We start from the raw sequence: 22726 nt of genomic DNA on the forward strand, positions 1-22726 counted from the left end.
AGAGTATAAACAAAACAATGTCAGTACAGTGTCAGGTGGTGATTAGGGCTTTGAAGGAAAATAAAGCAGGGTATTGAAAATGATAGATTGGAGGAGTACTGGCTATAGGGTAGATAAAATTTGAGTAGTTAGGAAAGACCTCCTTGAGGAAGTGACATTTGAGCAGAGCTCATGGCATGGTATCATGCCAAGATCTGGGGCGAATAGCATTGTTGACATAGGGATCTGCAAGTGCAAAAGCCAGGAATTGAGAACAAGCTTAGGGGTGTGATCAAGGAAGAGAAAGAAAGTCAATGAGGTAAATGAACATAGGTAAGTGGTAGTCTTAAGATGTCAGAAAGAGGGCGCCTGGGTGGCTCAGTGGGTTGAGCCTCTGCCTTCGGCTTAGGTCATGATCTCAGGGTCCTGGGATCGAGTACTGCATCAGGCTCTCTGCTTGGCAGGGAGCCTGCTTCCTCCTCTCTCTTTGCCTACTTGTGATCTCTGTCTGTCAAATAAATAAATAAAATCTTTAAAAAACAAAAAAGATGTTAGAAAGATAAGTAATGATCTGATCTTGCACGGCTTTTAGGATTTTATTTTAAGTTTGGGATTATACTGGAGGGTTTTGAACATGGAAGTGATATAATTATTTATTTCAGGAGAGGAGGAGCAGAGGGAGAAGGACAAGCCGACTGCTGAATGTGGAGCCTGACGCAGAGATTGATCTCATGACCCTGACTGAGATCATGACCTGAGCCGAAATCAAGAGTCAGATGCTTAACCAGCTGAGCCATTCAGGCACCCCTGATTTATACTTTTAGAAGATCACTGACCCCTGGGGCACCTCGGTCGCTCACTCAGTTAAGCATCTTCCTTCTTTGACTTGTATCATGATCCTGGCGTCCTGGGATCAAGCCCCGCATCAGGCTCCCTGCTTGGTGGGGAACCTACTTCTCCCTCTGCCCACTGCTCCCGCTGCTTGGCCGCGCTCTCGCTCTCTCTCTCTCTCTGTCAGGTAAATAAATAAAATATTTTTAAAAAATCACTGTGTGAAGAACCAACTTTAGTGGGCTAAAAGTGGAACGGCTAGGAGGACTTAACTGATGGATTTGATATGGGGCATAAGAATAAGTCTCGGGAAGCAGGTTAGATTCTTATCCTGAGTAATCGGATTATTGGCAGTATCATTTACAGGGGTCAGGAAGTCTGGAAGAAGAAAATTAAGAGCTCTCTTAATGATGTATTGTAGTTGAGGTGCTTATTAAATATTTCCAACTTCTTTTCTTAATGTCCTTTCTGTTCTAGTCTTAAATTTCAGCTATCTTGAACTATTCCCATTGATTTTACATTTCCTTTTCTGTGTAGAAACTTTCTCACTTGCCTGTTCCCAGCGCTACCTCTTGCTCATCCTTAAGGTTTAGGCTTAAAATCCAGCTCTTCAGGGCAGTTCTCTCCAACTAACTAAGTTTTGTCTTCTGCTATAATAGTATGACTATTTATTGAAATCACTTGTTAAATATCTTATTTGACAGACCACATTCTGTGAAAGCAAGGTCTGTGTTTCTTTTGCTCATTGCTGCCTTCTCCGTTTCTGATTGAGTGAATAAATGAATTACTATCAAGGGATGAATAAAAATGTGTCAGATAAAGAAATGAGATGGGGAGGCAGAAGGGGTCAGAAACCAGACAGGTGGAAGGGATGCACATTCCAGGCAGAGGGGCCAGTAAGTTTGGAGAAAGTCCACAGGCTCTGGTACTGGAAGTGTAGTTTAGCTGCGGGACCTTGTGAAGGGAGATAAAGCTAGAGATAGAAGTGGTTCAGAGTGTGGAGAGTCCTATATGCAATCCTGTTGTCACCCTAACTCTTTTTCTCGGCTCTAAATGACCTCTAAGGATAATAATAGTACTTCCAGTTATTGTGAACAATAAGATTAAGTGAGATAATGAAAAGCATGTAGCATAGTGCCTGGCATGTGAAAGTGCTACATAATTATAGCACTGTATGCTGTGATGAAGCAGAACATTTAGAGAGACGAAAGCTATATACTGTATGTAAATAACTTACTGTCTTCTATAGTTATATGATTTATTAGGAATGGCCATGATTTTTGTTTTTACTGGCATTACTGTAACATTGGCTAATATGTTCTAATATGCAATACAGAAGGAAAAACAAAGGTTTTTGTTTTTGTTTTTGTTTGGTGGAACCAAATAATGCCAAATATGAGCAAGTATATTTATAGTTAAAACATTTCCATTCAAATATCTTTAAAGATGTAAAGTTCTTATTTCTAACTAGATATTTTAATTGGGAAAGTGAGTTTGATGATGAACCTTAACATTTATTAAAAATATTTCTTTAGGTGATTAATTCACTATATCATCAGTCACAATACATTTTTTATTTAAATAACTGGACTTTGGGGCACCTGGGTGACTCAGTGGGTTACGCCTCTGCCTTCCGCTCAGGTCCTGATCTCAGGGTCCTGGGATCGAGCCCCACATCGGGCTCTCTGCTCAGCAGGGAGCCTGCTTCCTCCCTCTCTCTCTGCCTGCCTCTCTGCCTACTTGTGATTTCTGTCTGTCAAATAAATAAAATCTTAAAAAAAATAGTAACTGGACTTTTCTTAACTATTTCTGACTTTTCATTAAGATGATTTAGTCCCAGAGCTTACAGAAAATGGATTATTGTTTCATTTTCATGAATACCTGAAATAATCTCAGAGTTTTGGGATCATGATCATTGTTGAACAACTGTACATATTCAGTTCTCTATAACTACTGTGTTGTCTTTTAGGTACAGCAGGCAGAACACCCAGATATGAAAGACCACTGAGAAGAAAGGTAAACAATGTGCTCTACTACATATTATCTTTACGATCTCTGAAGTTCTAAAGTGAGGCAGATATTGATGATCAGGCAGAAGAATGCTGCCCGAGAAGGCTTCACAAGGGGATGCGTACTTGGTTGGTGACTGCCAGAGCTTTGGCTCTATTCTTTGACTGGTTTTTGTCAGTACCCCAAGAAATGGATCATCTTTGAGAAATAGACTCACATATTCCTGGGAAATAGGTATATAAACTAGAATATAGAATTATTTTTGATGGTGCTTTTAATAATTATGAAGCCTGGGATGTGTGTATTAATCTCACCAGTTTGGTCTTACGCTGTAGGCAAGTCTATAAAAGAATCCGAATCCTAAGGTCACTTGTTGAGGATGGAGTCAGAACAGAGACAAATTATTAGATGGAAGTTAACTGGTACCAAATTATAATTATCTAGAGTAGTTATTTTCACAGGAATATTACCTTCTTCCAAGGCGTACACTACCGTAGTTTTGGTATTGCATTATTGGGCATTGCCAGATTTTGCTTCTTTAAAACCCTACTTTTATATGCCAGCCGTCCCCTTCTAATGAATACAGTTTTTTAAAAAATACGTGTATGTTAATGTGATTGACTAAACTGTCACATAGCTGTTCTCTGAAACTAGGAGACATATAATCTCTCATTATATATGTATTCAGTTAGTTTAACCTACTTACTTCTTTCCAAGTTCATATTATTTATTTCTTATTTCCTCTAGTTCTCAGTTATCAGTGTCTTCTCCTGTACTGACTTCCATCAATAAAGTTTTGAAAACTATTTTAACTTGGGAAACATTCACCACCTTACACTGGTTCAGCTTATAATTTTTCAACTTTATAGTGGTGAGAAAGCAGTACACATTCAGTAGAAACTGTTCTGGGAATTTTGAATTTTGATCATTTCCTAGGCTAGCATTATGCGGTATGAGCTTGTGCGATGCTGGGCAGTGTCAGTTAGGTATAGCCACAGAGTCATGAGGATAAATAACCAATATACTTAACAACCAGTCTGTACCTTATAACTATTCTTTTTTTTTTGTAACTTTCAGTACAGTATTCAATAAATTATATGACATATTCAACACTTTATTATAAAATAGGCTTTGTTTTAGAAGATTTTGCTCAAATGTAAGCTAATGTAAGTGTTCTGAGCACATTTAAGGCAGGCTAGGCTAAGGTATGCTGTTTGGTAGGTTAGGTGTATTAAAAGCGTTTTTAACTTATGGTGTTTTCAACTTAAACACTGAGTGTCCAATAAACCCATCATAAGTTGAGGAAGATCTGTATTTCAAAATACATTGTTACTCTTCAACAAAATGTAAAAAATTTGCTAAAAGTCTAAATCCACAGAAATTTTTAGTGAAGGAAGTGTGCTATTAAAGAAGATCCTTACCAGAAGCTTTGCAGAAACAGTGCAAAAATATTAGGTAGATTTGGTGTTTTTCATTTGAATAGCAGCAGCTTTATAAGAGGTCAGATTTTACATCAGTTGCAATTGTGCTTGTGTTTCTTTTTTTGTAGGTTTTTTGCTTTAAAATTAAAGATCATATTCATATTTAAAATACTAAACCATTTTATGTTCTATAGGCACTACCTCCTAGGACAGAGACAATGACTGTTGACCAAGATTGGCCTAGTGTTTATCCTGTTGCAGCACCATTTAAACCTTCTGCTGTACCTCTTCCCATTCGAATGGGCTATCCGGTAAAAAGGGGGGTGCCCATGGCAAAGGAGGGAAATCTAGAACTATTAAAGGTAAGGCCAATTGCTGATTCATTGGCTAAGAATTATTTCTAAAGAAATGCTGGTCCTCTTCCCACTCCTACCCTGCCTTGTACTTGAGGGTTCAGTATGTAGCAGCAGGTATTGTATTTTAGTTTAAACTTTTTTTCAGGTAATAATGGATGATACATTCTGATGGTCCATGGTTGAGAAGACTCAAAGAGTCCTGAGCATTTAAGAATATAACCAGTTGATCCTATGGCTTCCTTTCTGGCTTTTTCTTTTCTGTTGTATTTTTTCTACCTATATCTTTCAAGTGGAACTCAGAAAAATGAAATGACCTAATTTGAGATTGAGAATTGTGACTGAAATTTACCTTTTTTTTTTTGGTAAGATTTTATTTATTTATTTGAGAGAGAGAGGGTGAGGAACCATGCACACAAGAGAACACCAACGGGGCAAGAGGCAGAGGGTGCAGGGCTTGATCACGGGGATCATGACCTTAGCTGAACAGAGGCGCCTAAACAGCTGAGCCACTGAGGTGTCCCTGAAATCTACTTTTAAAGATTTTTATTTATTTTTGACACAGAGAGAGAGAGCACAAGTAGGCAGAGAGGCAGGCAGAGACAGAGGGGAAAGCAGGCTCTCCACCGAGCAGAGAGCCCAATGCAGAGTTCAATCCCAGAACCCTGAGATCATGAGCCGAGCCGACGGCAGCGGCTTAACCCATGGAGCCACCCAGACACCCTTGAAATCTACTTTTAAAGAGATTCTAAAACTTTCTGCCCAGAAAAGTAGAATATCATTTAATATTGTTATAGTCCTTCAACTTCTTTATTTCGTGAAGCAAAATATGTCATATTCAATGCTTCAGTTGGTAGCATCTATAATGATTTATGAACTATAAGCTTTTTGTTGAAGATTTTATTTATTTATTTTTGCAAGATAGAGAGAGCATGAACACGTGGGAGCATGAGCAGGGGGAGGGGAGGAGCAGAAGGAAAAGAAGACTCCCCACTGAGCAGGGAGCCCAATGCAGGGCTCAATCCCAGGATGACCTGAGCCGAACACACACACTTAACCAACTGAGCCACCCAGGTGCCATGAACTATAACCTTTTTAAAGAAAATATGAATATGTTTTGCCTGAGAAGGCATATCTTAGATGGTTCATGTTATATACGGTAAAATTGTCATAAACTGTGTTCTCCACTATATGAGAATCTTTTTCTTCTTTTTTTTAATTGGAAGTATAGTTAACACACAATTTTACATTAGTTTCAGGTATACAACGTAGTGGTTTCACAAGTTTTTGTGCTATACGGTGCTCACTACAAATGTAGCTAGCATCTGTCACCATACAGCCCTATTACAATATCATTGACTATATTTTCTGTGCTCTACCTTTTGTCCCTATGATTTACTTACTCCATAACTGGAAGCCTTTATCTCCCACTCCTCTTCACCCATTTCTCCCATCCCTCCATGTCCCTTCCCCTCCAGCCACTAGTTTGTTCTCTGAATTTAAGGGTCTGTTTCTGCTTTTTGTTCATTATGTTTTTAGATTCCACATGTAAGTGAAATCATATGGTATTTTCTTTTTCTGACTTACTTCACTTAGCATATGTATGCTACTTTTATATGCTACTTTTTTTTTTTTTTTTTTTTTTTTAAAGATTTTATTTATTTATTTGTAAGAGAGAGAGTGAGAGCGAGCACAGGCAGACAGAGTGGCAGGCAGAGTCAGAGGGAGAAGCAGGCTCCCTGCGGAGCAAGGAGCCCGATGTGGGACTCGATCCCAGGACGCTGGGATCATGACCTGAGCCGAAGGCAGCTGCTTAACCAACTGAGCCACCCAGGCGTCCCTATATGCTACTTTTATATACATCGCATATATATATGTTTAGTATTGAAAAACCGAAAAACAAAAAATAATTTGCTAAAAGATGGTGGTTAAAAAATGAGATGGTAATATGGAGAAGGAGTTGACTGCTGCTAGAGAGGGGTAAATGAAATTTGGAAATCTGAATGTTTCAAGGGATAAAAGAAAACACACATTGAAGAAATTTATCATTTCTTTAAATGAAAGAAGGGAACTTAGTTTAGGGGTGTTTGGATAGCACAGTGGTTGAGTGACTCCTGATTTTGGGTGAGGTCATGATTTCAAGGTCGTGCGATCGAGCCCCACATTGGGCTTCGCAGTCAATGCGGAGTCTGCTTGAGATTCTTCTTCCTCTCCCTCTGCCCCTCCCAGCTGTGTGCACACATGTGCACGTTCTCTCTGTCTCAAATAAGTAAATCTTTAAAAAGCAGTTTCTACTGAGGGTTGCTGGGGGGAGGGGGTTTGGGAGAGGGGGGTGGGATTATGGACATTGGGGAGGGTATGTGCTTTGGTGAGTGCTGTGAAGTGTGTAAACCTGGTGATTCACAGACCTGTACCCCTGGGGATAAAAATATATGTTTATAAAATGGTTTCCCCTTGGAAAAAAAAAAAACATAGACAAAAAAAAAAAAAAGCAGTTTCTAGAACAGTATGAATCCATTTATGTAAAGTCATATACATGTATCTGTTTTTTAAAGAGATGTCTAGAAGGATGTTAACCAAAGTGTTAAGACTGTAGAACCTTGAATAATTTGTAGTCTTTTTGTATTCCAGGGAAATTAAGATGATTAAACAATAATCTCTGTCCTTGAGTGCTTTTAGTTTTACAACTAAAATATGTGTACCTGTAGATTTTTGGCAGGAAGAGTACTATAAAAACAGCATTTTTTCCCCCCACAACGGCCAGTCATCATAAGATACATCATGAATCTATATTTCCCAGAATTCATTTATTGAATTCATAACACATGTGACATAGAATTAATATTATAAAAACTAGATTTTATTTATTACAAGGTTTCTTGTGCTTAGGATTTAGTTTTATGAAATTTTTATTTTATGTTTTTGAGGTAGTAAGTGAATTTATCCTTTAAATTTCTCTATTTTAGATCCCCAATTTTCTGCATTTAACTCCTGTAGCAATTAAAAAGCACTGTGAAGCTCTTAAAGGTAAGTGATTGTTTCAGTATATGAACTTAACAATAACTTTGAACATAAAAATTTCATTTCTAATGATAAAGGGGTCAGTTCATCAAGAAGATATAACATTTGTTTATGCACCTAAATTTACGCATCTTAGTTTATGCACCTAAGATAGGAATACCTAAGTATATAAAGCACATATTAACAGAACTGAAGGGAGAAACAGATGGCAGTATAGCAATAGGAGACTTCAGTATACCATTTCCAACAATAAATGGATCAGTCAGAAAATCAGTAAGGAAACACTGAATATAAACTATATGTTAGACTGGATGGGTTTAGCAGATGTTTACTGAACGTTGCATCCAAAAGAAGCAGAATACAGATTCTTCTCAAGCACATATGAAACATGCTCCAGAACAGATCATATGTTAGACCAAAAGACAAGTCTCAACAAATTTTAAAATACTGAAGTCATATCAGGCACCCTTTCTGATCACAGTGGTATAAAACTAGAACTCTATTACAAGAAAAACCCAGAAAGTCTTCAACAAAATATTACTTAATCAAATTCAACAGTACATTAAAAGGATCATGTCAGATCAAATGGTATTTATTTCAGGAATGCAAGTATGGTCCAACATAAAAATCAGTCAGAATGATGTATCACATTAACAAAACAAAATTAGAAGAAAACATAGGCAGTAAGCTCTTTGACGTGAGTTTTGGCAATGATTTTTGGATTCGATACCAATAGCAAAGGCAACACAAGCAAAAATAAACAGGTGGGACTATACCAAACTATAAAGCTATAGCACAGCAAAGAAAACCATTGACAAAAGGAAAGGGCAGTCTACAGAATGGGAGAAAATATTTGCAAACTTCGGGTCAGAGGTTAATATCCAAAATATATAAAGAATTCATACAACTCAATAATAAAAAATCCCAGACAACTCAATTTAAAAATAAATAGAGGATTGGAAGAATTAATATTGTTAAAGTGTTCATACTACCCAAAACAAAGTACAGATTGAATATAATCCCTATAAAATACCAACAGCATTTTTCACAGAACTAGAAAGAAGCATCCAAAAAATTTGTATGGACCCACAAAAGTCCCTGAATAACCAAGAGTCTTGAGCAAGACCAAAGGTGCAGATATCACAGTCTCAGATTTCAGGATATACAATAAGCTACAGTAATCAAAACAGTATGATATCAGGACAAAAGTAGACATATAGATCAATGGAACGGGATAGAGAGTCCAGAAATAAGCACATGCTTCTATGGTAAATTCAGCTGTGACAAAGGAGGCAAGAATATGCAATGGGGAAAAGACAGTCTCTAATAAATGATGCTGGGAAAATGGGACAGCTGTATGCAAAAGAATGAAACTGGACCACTGGCTTAAGTCACACACAAAAATAAACTCAGAATGGATTAAAGTCATAAATGTGGACCTGAAATCATAAAACTGCTTAAGGAAAACATGGGCATTTCTTCGACATTGATCTTAGCACTATTTTTCTTGATATGTCTCTTTGGAAAGGGAAATAAAAGCAGAAATAAACTTTTGAGACCACCAAAATAAAAAGCTTTTGCGCAATGAAGGAAACCATCAACAAAATGAAAAGGCAACCTACTGAATGGGAGAAGGTATTTGCAAGTGATATATCTAATAAGGGTTATATAAAATATATAAAAAACTTACACAACTCAACACCAAAATATCCCAAATAATTTGATTAAAAAATGGGCAGAGAACCTGAATAGATGTCTTTCCAAGGAAGACATACAAATCATCAGTGGACAAGTGAAAAGATGCTCAGTATAACTAATTGTGGAAAGATTAGTGCAAATCGAAGCCACAAGGAGCTGTTGCCTCTCACCTGCTAGAAATAGTTACCACCCAGAAGGCAAGGGATACCAAATGTTGGTGAAGGTGTGGAAAAAAGGGAAACCCTATTGTACTAATGGCTAGGGATGTAAATTGATATAGCCAGTATGGAATATAGTATGTAGGTCCCTTAAAAAATTAGAACTCCCATGTGATCCAGCAATCACACTTCTGGATATATATATATGTATGTGTGTGTGTATGTGTATATGTGTGTGTATATATATATATATATATATATATGTTTTTTTTTTTTTTTTTTTTTCAAAAGAAAAGGAAACATGGTATTGAAGAGATATCTGTACTCTTCTGTTCACTGCAGCATTATTTACCACAACCAAAAAATGGAAACAACCTAAGTGGGGAGTGCCTGGGTAGCTCAGTCATTAAGCGTCTGCCTTCAGCTCAGGTTATGGTCTTAGGGTCTTGGGACTGAGCACTGCATTGGGCTCCTTGCTCAGTGGGAAGCCTGCTTCTCCCTCCCCCACTTCCTCTGCTTATGTTCCCTCTCTCAGTCTCTCTTTCTGTCAAATAAATAAATTAAAACCTTAAAAAAAAAAGTGGGGTGTGTGTTTGATATTATTTAGTTATGAGAAGGAAGGACATCCTGCCATCTGTCACAACATAGATGGCCTTGAGGGCATTGTACTAAATGAAATAAGACAGAGAAAAACAATTGGATTATTATTTCACTTACATGTGAAATTTGAGAAGGCTGAACTCAGAAGAGTAGGGGCTACGTGGGGGAGGGAGATGTTGGTCAAAGAATACAAACTTCCAGTTTTATGATAAGTTCTGGGAATCTAACATACAGAATAGTGATTATAGTTACTAATACTGTGTTCTCTACCTGGAATTTGCTGAGAGCAGATCATAAATATTCTTAACACAAGAAGAAATGGTAATTACGTGACACTGTGTTAGTGTTGTGAATGTAATCATGTTGCAACATATATTAAGTGCATCTAGTCAATATACCGTGTACCTTAAACTTACACAATGTTTTATGTCAACTATATCTCAATAAAAACGGAAGAACAAAACCTCATTTTTATTGTATTAAATTGTCTTATATTCATTGCTAGTTTCTCCTTTTTTTAGAAAAATTTTCAAGTTTTCAGTGAATTGTTAAGATGTCAAATCTGCAAGTTCCTTTTTTTTTTTTTTTTTTTTTTTTTTGCAGACTACTCTGCAAGTAGCTATGAATAATAAATAGAACCGGAAATTGTAGTCCTTGTTCAGGTAGACTAGGGACTTAATTGTTGCATTATAGATAGCACATACATAAAGTGATGGAAGAAAATATTGCAGAGTGTTGCCTATAGATAGAAGTCAGTATAATCCAAACTGAAGATAATGTAGAAAGATGCCAAGTCAATAGTTAGTAGAGTCAGTAATGGGATACTTTGCAGAGAGTTATCTTGAAGAAATTGTTTAAAATAAGAACTTCATAGTGATACATAGATGTGGTAACATCAAGTAGCAGAAAAACTGATGATGAAAAGCAGTAGTCTTTTATTTCTCCTTTCCCCTCAGCCCCTCATTTTAGAAGTGTTCTCTTTTAGTCATTGTTTAGGTCTGATAATTACTTGCTGAGAGTATATTTGCTTATTTTTTCCACATAGTCTCATATTTATGTATGTATGTATGTATGTATGTATGTATGTATTTGACAGAGAGATCATAGGTAGAGAGGCAGGCAAATAGAGAGGAGAAAGCAGGCTCCCCGCTGAGCAGAGAGCCGATAGGGGGCTCGATCCCAGGACCCTGAGATCGTGACCCCAGCTGAAGGCAGAGGCTTAACCCACTGAGCCACCCAGGTGCCCCATATAGTCTCTTTCTATACAGTATTTATTATATATTCTTTCTCTGTATATTTTATATATGTATAGTTATGTTAGTATATATATTTTTCATTATACATACGTAAAATGGAAGTAATCACCAGACCATGATTATATTGCCAGTTCTAAATTTATTGAATTTGAACAATATTTATTGATTCCTAGATATTGGCAGAGAGAGCATGCAGAGGGGACGGAGAGAGGAAGAGGGAAAGAGAATCTGAAGCAGAGGGTCACCTGGGTGGCTCAGTAGGTTAAAGCCTCTGCCTTTGGCTCAGGTCATGATCCCAGGGTCCTGGGATTGAGCCCCACATCGGGCTCTCTGCTCAGCAGGGAGCCTGCTTCCTCCTCTCTGCCTGCTTCTCTGCCTACTTGTGATCTCTGTCTGTCAAATAAATAAATAAATAAATAAATAATCTTAAAAAAAAAAAAGAATGTGAAGCAGACTCCTTGCTGAGTACAGAGCCTCACAGGGGACTCAGTCTCATGATTTTGAGATCGTGACCTGAACCAAACCAAGAGTCGGCTTAACTGACTGCACCACCCAGATAGCCCTCACTCACTTATTCTTTTTCCTTCCCACATGCACGGAGGTAAAGGCAAAGAATTTTTTTTTCATAGTTTTATGCATGTTTTCATATATACATAGACTCAATTTCTCATCTCATTTGCATTGGACTACATACAGAAGGACATTGGAATTGTTTTAGGTTCACAGTTGTTAGTGATTGGTTGTGTAGTTTAATTCAAGAGTTAGTACCTTTGAATGAATTCTTCATGCTAATTAAAAAGGAGATATATAAATGCTCAGTACACTTGTTAAGGCTTTTCAGAAAAGAAATGAAATGTAAAAGGAGATATATAAATGCTCAGTACACTTGTTAAGGCTTTTCAGAAAAGAAATGAAATGTAAAAGCTCTTCACAGGCTGGAAGGAGAAATAGTATAGTGATCATGATTATGATATAATTTGAGCTTTTGGAAGGGCCTTTTATTGAGAAATGTAAGGAAGAAATAAAGAAGTCAAAAAGTAGGAAGAATGACTTTACTCTTACATGAAGGAAGAACAGTTTCTCCTATCTTCTTTCATGTATGTGGTCTTTCTGGGATAGTAGAATGCATTTCTATCCTTTTAGTATGTTTCTGTTTATATTGGTGCCTAGTGATAGACTGTCACTGATCATTATTCCAGATTTGTTCCTTGTTTGGCACAAACCATGTAGCACTTTTTGATCCTTTGTGAAGCCAGTTAAGGAATGTTCTGCACTGTGATAAATCTCATTTTTTTCCTTTTTAAACATTATTTTGGAATGTGCATTTATAATCTAGAAATGGGTTTTTAAATGAGGTACTTCTAAAATACTTCATAATTCTTAAATGAATGGTTTTCATATAGCACATTCAGAAAAGTTGCATTCTATTTTAAGTGTTTAATCTTTCTTTGATTTTGTCTTTACACTTTTGCCAGCTTCTAGATTTAGCTTGTATCTTCCAAATAACTCAAAAGCTTTTAAAATATTTCTTCTCAATTTTCTTTTAAAGTAGGTCAGTTCAGATTTTATATCTAACTTGCAAGTGGAAACTCTGAAGCACAGGAAAGTTAGGTAATTTACCCAAACTTTAATAATCAGTGGTAGAAGTTAAGTAAAAACCAAGGTCTTTCGAAGTCTAGTCTATTGCTCTACCTATCAGATGAATAGGGGTCTATTATGTACTTTCCAGTTGGCTGTATTTTTTAGACATATAATCCGGTAATTTAAAAGTTGTAATTATCATCTGGTTATTGAAATGACTTATTCAAAGTTATAAAAAATAAAAGAGTCAGTACAAACCCAAGAACTCATAAAATTCTCCAAACTAGTCTCTTATAAAGTGCTTGGCAGTGTGGCATCTTAGAGTGCAGGATATTGGAATTGTTCCATGATGGGAATAAAATTTAACTTCAGTAATCATGCTCTTTCCATTTTATTTAAATGTCAGAATTGTGGAGCTACTTCTTTCCCCTCAAGTGTGTGAGTATTGCTCTCTTAAGCAGGGTGTTCAGGGAATGGTGTGAGCTATACTTAATTTGTTACCATATATTTAGTTATAAATCTTGGAGAGTCTTTGTGGCATTTTGCTGACTGGTATTAAAGCCTATAAAGGGAGCTAAATATAGTACCTACTATAAGAAAATTGTTAACTAGGGTAAAGCCTCTGCCTTCGGCTCAGGTCATGATCCACGGTTCTGGGATCGAGCCCCACATCGGGCTCTCTGCTCAGCAGGGAGCCTGCTTCCCTTCCTCTCTCTCTGCCTGCCTCTCTGCCTACTTGTGATCTCTGTCTGTCAAATAAATAAATAAAATCTTAAAAAAAAAAAAAAGAAAGAAAATTGTTAACTATAGGAAATGTTATTGACAAAGTACCTTTCACTGTCCCTTAAATCGTCACGTGGAAGGGTTCCCACATATGCCTGTGCTTGTGACCAGCCTCTCCTGCAGTCATGCTTTTTGGAGAAAGCACAGACCCCCTGAGATTTAATAGGTTTGACCTAAGAAACCAATTACTTTTAGGTATTCTTCGAATGAATGAAGATTCTTAGAATGCAGTGAAATTTCCATGGAGGGGAGGCTGATAGTGCCAGAAGTACATCTCAAGCTGAGAGCCCTCTACCTCACTAACTTTATAGGAATAGGGCAAAATGAAATCAGCTACCTTCTTACGGAGTCCCTCAATCCAGATAGCTGTAGGACATGCCAGGAGCTCTTTTTCTTTTCAGCCCCCTCTCCCCTATTCCCCACCCCTCCACTGAAGGCCTGAGTTTGTATGTGCTGTGGAGATGTGTGCTGTGGAGATAGACGGTGCACCACATTTTTGTCACGGTGCTTGAAACTTCCCATTGTGGCCCACTTCTCACAGCCAGTCCCATCTCCCCTTTAGGCTAGTTGTGTTGCCTGAATCTGAGGACAAGTCTGTTCCTTTTTCCATTTAGCTTCATTGGCACAGAAGTCACCTAGAGGAAACATGAGTTACTGTAAGGATCTATTTAATAATGCCCTAGACTGTACCTGTTCAGTTTGAGGCCCTATTCAGCTCAGTTTCTGAGAGAATGGAAACCATATCTCTCTTCTAAGAGCTCTTTCAGAGCCTTTTTCAGTTCCCCTCAGAACTTTAGTAACTTTCATTTGGGAATGAATTACTATTAACTGTTGCTTTTCTCAAAAATAATTAACACTCTGAGCACTATGAACTGTTTGCTTTTAGTTGGTGAGTGAGGGGGGATTAAACTGCCCCATAACTGGGTATGTGCAAAGCTATAATAAGCTTCTATCAAGTCATAGCTTCCTTTTAACAAAGCTTACTGCTCCTCACCAAACCCAAGTTATCTGAGTCTTTCATTTAATCACATTCCCTAACTAGGATTCATCTGAGAAGAAAAGGGGTGAAGGATGATGATGTGTTTGTGAGGTGCAGAAGAGAGTCTGCTCTTTCATTCCATGTAGCTCGAGAGTCATCTCCCTCAGTGATTTGGTCTGGTAGCGCACATTGCAACGAGAATGTACTTGGTGAAACTATACTTGAGATTATTTTTCTTAATTCTCAGATTTCTGCACTGAGTGGCCAGCTGCTCTGGACAGTGATGAAAAATGTGAGAAGCATTTTCCCATTGAAGTGGACACAACTGATTATGTTTCAGCAGGACCATCTATCCGAAACCCCAAAGCACGAGTAGTAACCTTAAGGGTAAGGAATATTTTTCTAAAAATAAGAATTATTATAATACATTAATTCAAAATAACATTTTGTATATAGAAAACTGATACTGTAGAAAATTTGGAAAACAGTGAAAATTTTAAAGTATTAAATAGAATTGCCTCTAATTCTACTACTTATAAATAACCTTGACTACTGGAATTCATTTTAGTATATATATAGTCAACCTTTGTGTATGTTAATAGGATGATACTATATTTGATTAGTTATTTGCTCTTTTTTATTTAACAATGTGAATTAAAATTTTTCCAAGGTTATTAAACATTCTTTAATTTTTTTATTGAAGTATAGTTGACATACATTATTATATTAATACCAGGTGTACAAGCTAGTGATGATTATATACATTACAAAATACTCACTATGATAAGTGCGGTTACCATCTGTTAGCATACGAAGTTAACACTCTTTAATATTATTTTTTTATTTTATTTTTAAGTTATCTCCATACCCAAGGTGGGGCTTGAACTCAAAACCCCAAGATCAAGAGTCACATCCTCTACTGACTGAGCCAGCCAAATGCCCCTCTTTAATATATTATTCATGGCTACATAGAATATAACGTAAATCAGGGTCTTTTCTATGCTAAGAGAGTGTTTGAGGCTGAACACTGATATATAATAAGAGACCAAAATCTGAATATTTGGGCTTTTTGTTTACTCTTTCAGAGATTTCTTAGGAAATAAGTGATAAATAAGAGTGGTTTTAATTCTCCTTTTTAAATATCTATGCCTTGTTTTTATCTTTTCTTTTTGTCTTTTTCATTAGGTGAAACTTCTAAAATAATGTTTATGTAGTCCTTTATGCTGTTCTATACAATGGATGTGCCTCTGGCTTTTAGCTTCTAAGTATACACTGGTATTCAGTTTGAGATAATAGCCTCTATTATGTTAACGATGTGTCCTAGTCCTATAGCATTTTTGAAATGATCTCCTTTGAATTAATGTAGTAATGAATTATATTGTTGTATTTACACTTACTGAAGTGTTCTGAACCCTGATTATTTCATAGTACATCATTCTTTTGCCTTACTATGGATCTGCTCTGTTAGCATTTTATTTAGGATCGTTTGTTGCTTGGAGAAACATTAAATCCCTGCTCTTACCCATCAGAGCATGTCACATACTATTGCAGTTCCAAGTGTCTTGCTGTAGTAACTTCCAAGTTAGTATTTGAAACCACTGTTTTCTCCGGTAAGAGTCTTGATCCACATGGCATAGCTTTCTCACACAGCAGTCACAGAGCAGTTACCTGATGGGTTTTTGTTTTTTGTTTTTTTTTTTTACTAAAAAAATTTAGATTTATGGAAAACTTTCAAGGATAGTTCACAGAATCCTCCTATATTTCACACCAAATTTCTTATGTTGTTAACATTTTTACTATTGTGGTACATTTATTACAACGAGCCAATATTGATACATTATTAATTAAAGTTCATACTTTATTCAGATTTTCTTTTTAAAGATTTTATTTCTTTATTTGAGAAACAGCACTCATGAGACAGAACATGAGTTGGAGGGCATGGGAGAGGGAGAGGCAGGCTTGCCGCTGAGCAGGAAGCCCTGTTGACACCAGGCTCTGTCTCAGGACCCTGGGATCATGCTCTGAGCCAAAGGCAGATGCTTAACAGACTGAGCCACCCAGGTGCCCCTATTCAGATTTCTTTAGGCACCTCTTGACTGTGGTGGTTTCTCAGAATTTACTTGTTTTTAGTGACCTTGACAGTTTTGAGAAGTACTAGTTATGTATTTTGTGGAATGTACTTCATTTTAGATTTGTTTGATTTTCTTCTCATGCTTAGACTGGTATGTATTTTGGGGAGGAAAACCTCACCAGTAAAGTGCCATTTCATCATATCATAGCAAAGGTAGAGACTCCTTTTTTTTTTTTTTACACTCAAAAAATTAGATTTTGTACTCCATGTAGTTTTTATTTTAAATCAGAACAGTCCATGTTTGGGGTGCCTAAGTGGCTCAGACAGTTAAGCGGCTACCTTTGGCCAGGGTCATGATCACAGGGTTCTGTGCTTTGGGCTCCTTGCTCAGCTGGGAGCCTGCTTCTCCCTCTACCCCTCCCCCTGCTCATGTGTGCTCTCTCTCTCCCTCCCTCCCCTTCTCTCTTTGTCTCTTTGTCAAATAAATAAAATCTTTTTAAAAAATGAAAAAGAAAGGGCTCCTGGGTGGCTCAGTGGGTTAAAGCCTCTGCCTTTGGCTCAGGTCATGATGCCAGGGTCCTGGGTTCAAGCCCCATATCGGGCTCTGCTCAGCGGGGAGCCTGCTTCCCCCTCTCTCTCTGCCTGCTTCTCTGCCTACTTGTGATCTCTGTCTGTCAAATAAAGTCTTAAAAAAAAAATGAAAAAGAACATTCCATGTGGACTGCAAAGATATGTTGACAGTCTCGCAACCATTTTTACACTATAAGGTAACAAGTAGATAAACTTTAATTTCTAGAAATATTATTAGAGGTACATCCATGTTTGATTTGTAATTTTCTTTCTTTGAAAGGTTTTGGTATCAGATTGTGCCTTCTTTATGAAATAAATTTACAAAGCTCGTCAGCCTTTTTTTCCCCCCTAGAATAGTTTAAATATCATAGCATTATATTTATATGTTTGGAGAAATTGAAAATATTAAAATCACAAAAGACAATACATGTTTACTGTATAAATTTTAGAAAATCTAGATAAAGGGGGGGGAAACCTTAAAATTATGCTTGGCCAACATTCCACAGGTTAATATAAATTACCTAGGGAGTAAGGCGCCTGGCTGGTTCAGTCAGAGGAGCATGTGACTCTGGATCTCAGGGATGTGAGTTTGAGCCCCATGTTGGGTATAGAGATTACCTAAAAATGTTTTTAAAAAATTTTTTAAAAAGTACCTAGGGGTAATTAATACCTGATATATTTTTAATAATTTAGTAAATGTTGCCTCTTTTTAATAATAATGATGATAATAACAACCAGCTGTTGTCAAGCTCCATGTTAAGTGATTTAAAAAATCTCTGAACTCAGAATCAGGAAATCTAGAATTTTGCCTTACTTTTTGTGGGCCTTAATCTTCAGTACCAGAATAGACATCTGGTTCCCTACTTGTTCTGTTTGTTTATTTTATTTTACATAAAAATAATCCGACTGCATTATTTGAAGTATCCCACAAGATACCACTTACCTATCAGGCCGCCATCCACTTTTGTCTCCTTTTTTTTAAGATTTTTTTTTAAAGATTTTATTTATTTATTTATTTGACAGACAGATAGAGAGAGAGATCACAAGTAGGCAGAGAGGCAGGCAGAAAGAAAAGGGGAAGCACTCTCCCGCTAAGTGGAGAGCCCAAAGTGGGGCTTGATCCCAGGACCCTGAGATCATGACCTGAGCCAAAAGCAGAGGCCCAACCCACTGAGCCACCCAGGGGCCTCCTGTCTCCTTTTTGTCTTATACCACCATGTGAAACCTTCATCACTTCTTTGTGTTCTTTTCCTAACTCACATCTGCCCTTCTCGAACTCTTTTCACTCTACCCACTGACAGTTGAAGCTCAGTGGTGGTGTCCTGAATGGTATTATGTAGTTCAAGGGTAAAAGTAGGTAAAACAGTGGGACTAAAGCATGTGCATTCCTGTGTGACTTATTTTTTTATTTTATTTATTTTTGGGGGGGAGAACATGAGAGAGAATCTGAGTTCACTTTGGGGGTATAGGGAGGGAGGGAGAGAGAATCCCATGCAGTCTTCTTGCCCAGTGCAGAGCCCAGTGTGGGGCTTGATCTCACAACCCCAAGATCATGACCAAAATCAAGAGTCAGATAGATATTTAACCAGGTGTCGCCTGGCATGATTTAAAGTAATATTGTGAAGCCAGTCAAATAGTATAAAGTACTATGTTAAGAGATACTCGGGGCCACTGGGTGGCTCAGTGGTTAAAGCCTTTGCCTTCGGCTTAGGTCATGATCTCAGGGTCCTGGGATCGGGTCCCGCATCGGGCTCTCTGCTCAGTGGGGAGCTTGCTTCCCCCTCTCCCTCTGCCTGCTTCTCTGCCTACTTGTGATCTCTCTCACTCTGTCAAATAAATAAATAAAATCTTTAAAAAAAAAAAGATACTCAAATTTTTAAATTCAGAGAAAGAAAGATGGTATCATATTTTTCTTGATAGTTATAAAGGTAGTGCTGAATTAAAAACAATATTTGTGTAGGACTTTTCTTTAAAAATGGCTTTCTTCTATTTATTCTCATTTATTCCTGACAAAAATCCTGTGAGTACTTTGTTTTGTAAATGAGGAAACAGTAAGATCAAGTGATTTAAGGTCACTTAGCAAATAAAGTTGCAAATCTAGAAATCAAACCCAGGTCTTGTCTTTTGTATATAACTATAGTTCTTTAACTGACGTACTGTGCTTCTAAATAGAGAAGGTACTTCACACAATTAGGTTTATTTCTCAATTTATGTAACTCTTAAATATGGGCATTTGAAAGTATATACATAAAACCATGATCTCCTATGATTTGAAATGTCAGTGTTGTTTTGTGGGATAATGTTAATACAGTATTGATGCTTTAAAATGTAGCAAAAGAAAAGTCCAAGCATTCTTGGAATTTTGGAAAAAGAATGGTAATGATTGCTGCTCAATTTCAGAGTCAGACTGTTCATCTAGTTTAATGACTACAATTTTGCAGTGCCTTTGAGTGCTAGCAGGTGGCGTGAGTGTACCACATAGCTCTAAAATATTTTGAGTTTCTGGCATAAACGCTGTATAATTTTTGAACATTCAAAGTGTTAATGTGAATGTTAGTTTTAAAGCAGTTACAATAATCAGCATTGGTGCCATTTTTTTTTTTACTACTTCTTACATAAAAAGCTAGAACACTTAAATTTTTTAAATTGTGAATTTTTAAATTTATTGTTGAAAATGATTACATTGAAGGGAGTTTTAAAAGGAAAAAAATCATTCCATTCTCTTATTCTAACGTAAAAACTATTCTTTGTACTGTATCTGTATGTATGCATTTGTACAAGTATGTTAATAATTAGGGGTACATTCATTTGACTATTTCCTTTTAAGTAATTCTTATTGTTAATAATCAGAATTATATTTCTTATACCTCAAGCTGATAACCTGGTTGTTGATACGTATTCTTTCCAGGGGACTGTGGTAATTTGCACTGCCTGCACATAGGACCATTCTGTAGGTTGATATTTAATAGTCAATGTTTTTCCTGCATTTATTCTTTAAAAGTATATTTTTATTTATTTATTTCCTATATTTTCTTAGTTCAAATAAAAATTCACAGTGCTTAAAAAAAACATGTATCCTTTCTTTTTTTCATTTATGTGTTCATTCAACAAATACATGTCATATGTTCTTTAAGTGCTAGGCCATCACCAAAAATGGGACTGATACCGTTCTTACCCTGGAGAGTTTGCAGGCTAGTGGGAAAAATGGAAAAATAAATAAGCTCTCCTGCTATAATGTCTTGAGGGAAGTGCAGGGTTATTGAAGCTAACGAGAAGTAGATGTGATTGTAAAATCTTATTGAGCCTTTTTTTCTCTTCATATAGTTATGAATTTTTCTTATTCTTAATGCCGTCCATGGAAAAACAGTGTGTGGCTTACCTTACTTAACTGTATTCTAGTATCTAACCTATTTTTCTATGTCAAGTCTAGTTTTCTTTTAGATACCTTCAATCCATGCCATAATTCTCTCCAAATTAAAAACTGTTCATGTAGTCCAGTGTTTCCCAAAATATGTTTTAAGGAAGACTAATTCCATGAACTGTCCCTTGAAAAATAGAATATGAGGTCAGATAAATCTGGAAATTGTTACATAAGAACCCTGCGTCTTGAAATTTCAGAATGCTCATTAGCATATTATCACTTCTAAGAAGTCCTTCTATAAAGAACCCAGTTTAACTCTGTATTATCTGAATATATTCAACAAAAATAGCCTTTTTAGAGAAATAATTCTTTGTTTTTTTTTAATATTTTATTTATTTATTTAACAGCCAGAGAACACAAGTAGGCAGAGAGGCAGGCAGAGAGAGAGGAGGAAGCAGGCTCCCTGCTGAGCAGAGAGCCCGATGTGGGGCTCGAGCCCAGGACCCTGGGATCATGACCTGAGCGGAAGGCAGAGGCTTTAACCCACTGAGCCACCCAGGCGCCCCGAGAAATAATTCTACTTAACAGCCTCTGGGACTAGTATTAACATTTTGAGAAATGTTGAGCTGAATTTCAAATGTCTTGATCCTTCATGAATGCTCTATACCATCTTCCATGAGATACCTGGACCTTTTAAAATAAATACCCCTAAGCAAGTTGCAATGATAAAAGTCTCATAATTGCATGGTGGAAATATCTTAAAGCATTTTTGTTTTATCCCAGTATTCTTATATTCCAGCTTTACTAATACTAATTGAGTTTAATTCTTAGTGCTACTCATAAGCTGTAATATCATTTATTTAAGAGACTTATTGGTTTTAACAGGAAAGGTGCTAATGCCCAGAACTTTCAACTCAAAACAGTTTCCTCCTCCTCCTTTTTTTTTTTTCCCCATGAGTAAGATCAGGCTTCATAATGCATGCCGTTTGCTAACTCTACATAGACAACGGTACAGGTTGCAAAAGTTTCTTTTTGGTTAGTTTAACATTAAATGATATTGTTACTGGGTTTTGGGGTTTTCTTTTCACTAAACAAAGTATCTGAAATAATTCTTTTCAAATAACTTTTTCTTGTATTTTTAAGGTTAAACTTTCCAGTTTGAATTTAGATGATCATGCAAAGAAGAAACTCATTAAACTTGTGGGAGAGCGATACTGCAAGACTACAGATGTACTTACCATCAAAACAGACAGGTAAAGAAAAGTTCAGCCAATTGGTCATTGTGTTGTTTTTATTGGTCATTGTGTTGTTTTATTATCTTCCAGTCTTCTGGCAGTCCTTTCCTTAAGAAATGACATTGAAAATCGGGGTATACATAAACAATGAATTCTGGTACACTGAAAAGAAATTAAAACAGTAAAAAAAAATCGGGGTAGCCTTATACATCAACATAAACTAACGTATTAGGTCAGTGAAGCTGTCCCATTCATGTGTTTATTTATTTTATTTTTTTCTTAAAGATTTCATTTATTTGACAGAGAGAGACACAGTGAGAGAGGGAACACAAGCAGGGGGAGTGGAAGAGGGAGAAGCAGGCTTCCCACCAAGTAGGGACCTGGGATCCTAGGACCCTGGGATCATCACCTGAGCCAAAGGCAAACATTTAACAACTGAGCCACCCAGCCACCTACATTTCATGTGTTTAATATCTTCACACTAGTCTACTGTTGCTGTCCTCTTTATGGACATGGAGAGGCTTGCCTAACTGCCTAGTTAAATTATTATTGTTATTTTTCAGTCTGGATTCTAATATATCCATGTGAATAAGACTCAGGGAAGATGTTAGAAGAGAACAAAAGTGTGATTTGCTAGTGATTAAGGTTTAAACTGATTTTTACAAAGTCAAAGATCTTTCAGTTCAAAATTTAAATGATTAAATACAGAAATTTAATTTACCCAGGCAATTTTGTAAATAAGAATTTTAGTGAATTTGCTTCATAAAAACAGTATTAAATTTACCTCATATGAATTTATAAATTGTGTTATTTGAGGTG

The 22726-nt window shown here is 36.6% G+C and overlaps 1 protein-coding gene across 3 annotated transcripts in view; it reads left to right on the forward strand.

Annotated features, from left to right (window-relative positions):
* LOC131839874 (small ribosomal subunit protein mS35) overlaps positions 1-22726 on the forward strand; it is a 64644-nt gene that overhangs the window by 1279 nt on the left and 40639 nt on the right. For all 3 annotated transcript variants that reach the window (XM_059187599.1, XM_059187598.1, XM_059187600.1), the window contains exons 2-6: positions 2780-2826; positions 4436-4603; positions 7561-7621; positions 14918-15057; positions 21816-21925. In XM_059187599.1, the coding sequence (XP_059043582.1) occupies positions 2780-2826; positions 4436-4603; positions 7561-7621; positions 14918-15057; positions 21816-21925 (526 nt within the window). The remainder of the gene's footprint in view (positions 1-2779; positions 2827-4435; positions 4604-7560; positions 7622-14917; positions 15058-21815; positions 21926-22726) is intronic.

Source organism: Mustela lutreola, chromosome 8, assembly GCF_030435805.1.
Source record: "Mustela lutreola isolate mMusLut2 chromosome 8, mMusLut2.pri, whole genome shotgun sequence".
NCBI classification, from domain to species: Eukaryota; Metazoa; Chordata; class Mammalia; order Carnivora; family Mustelidae; genus Mustela; species Mustela lutreola.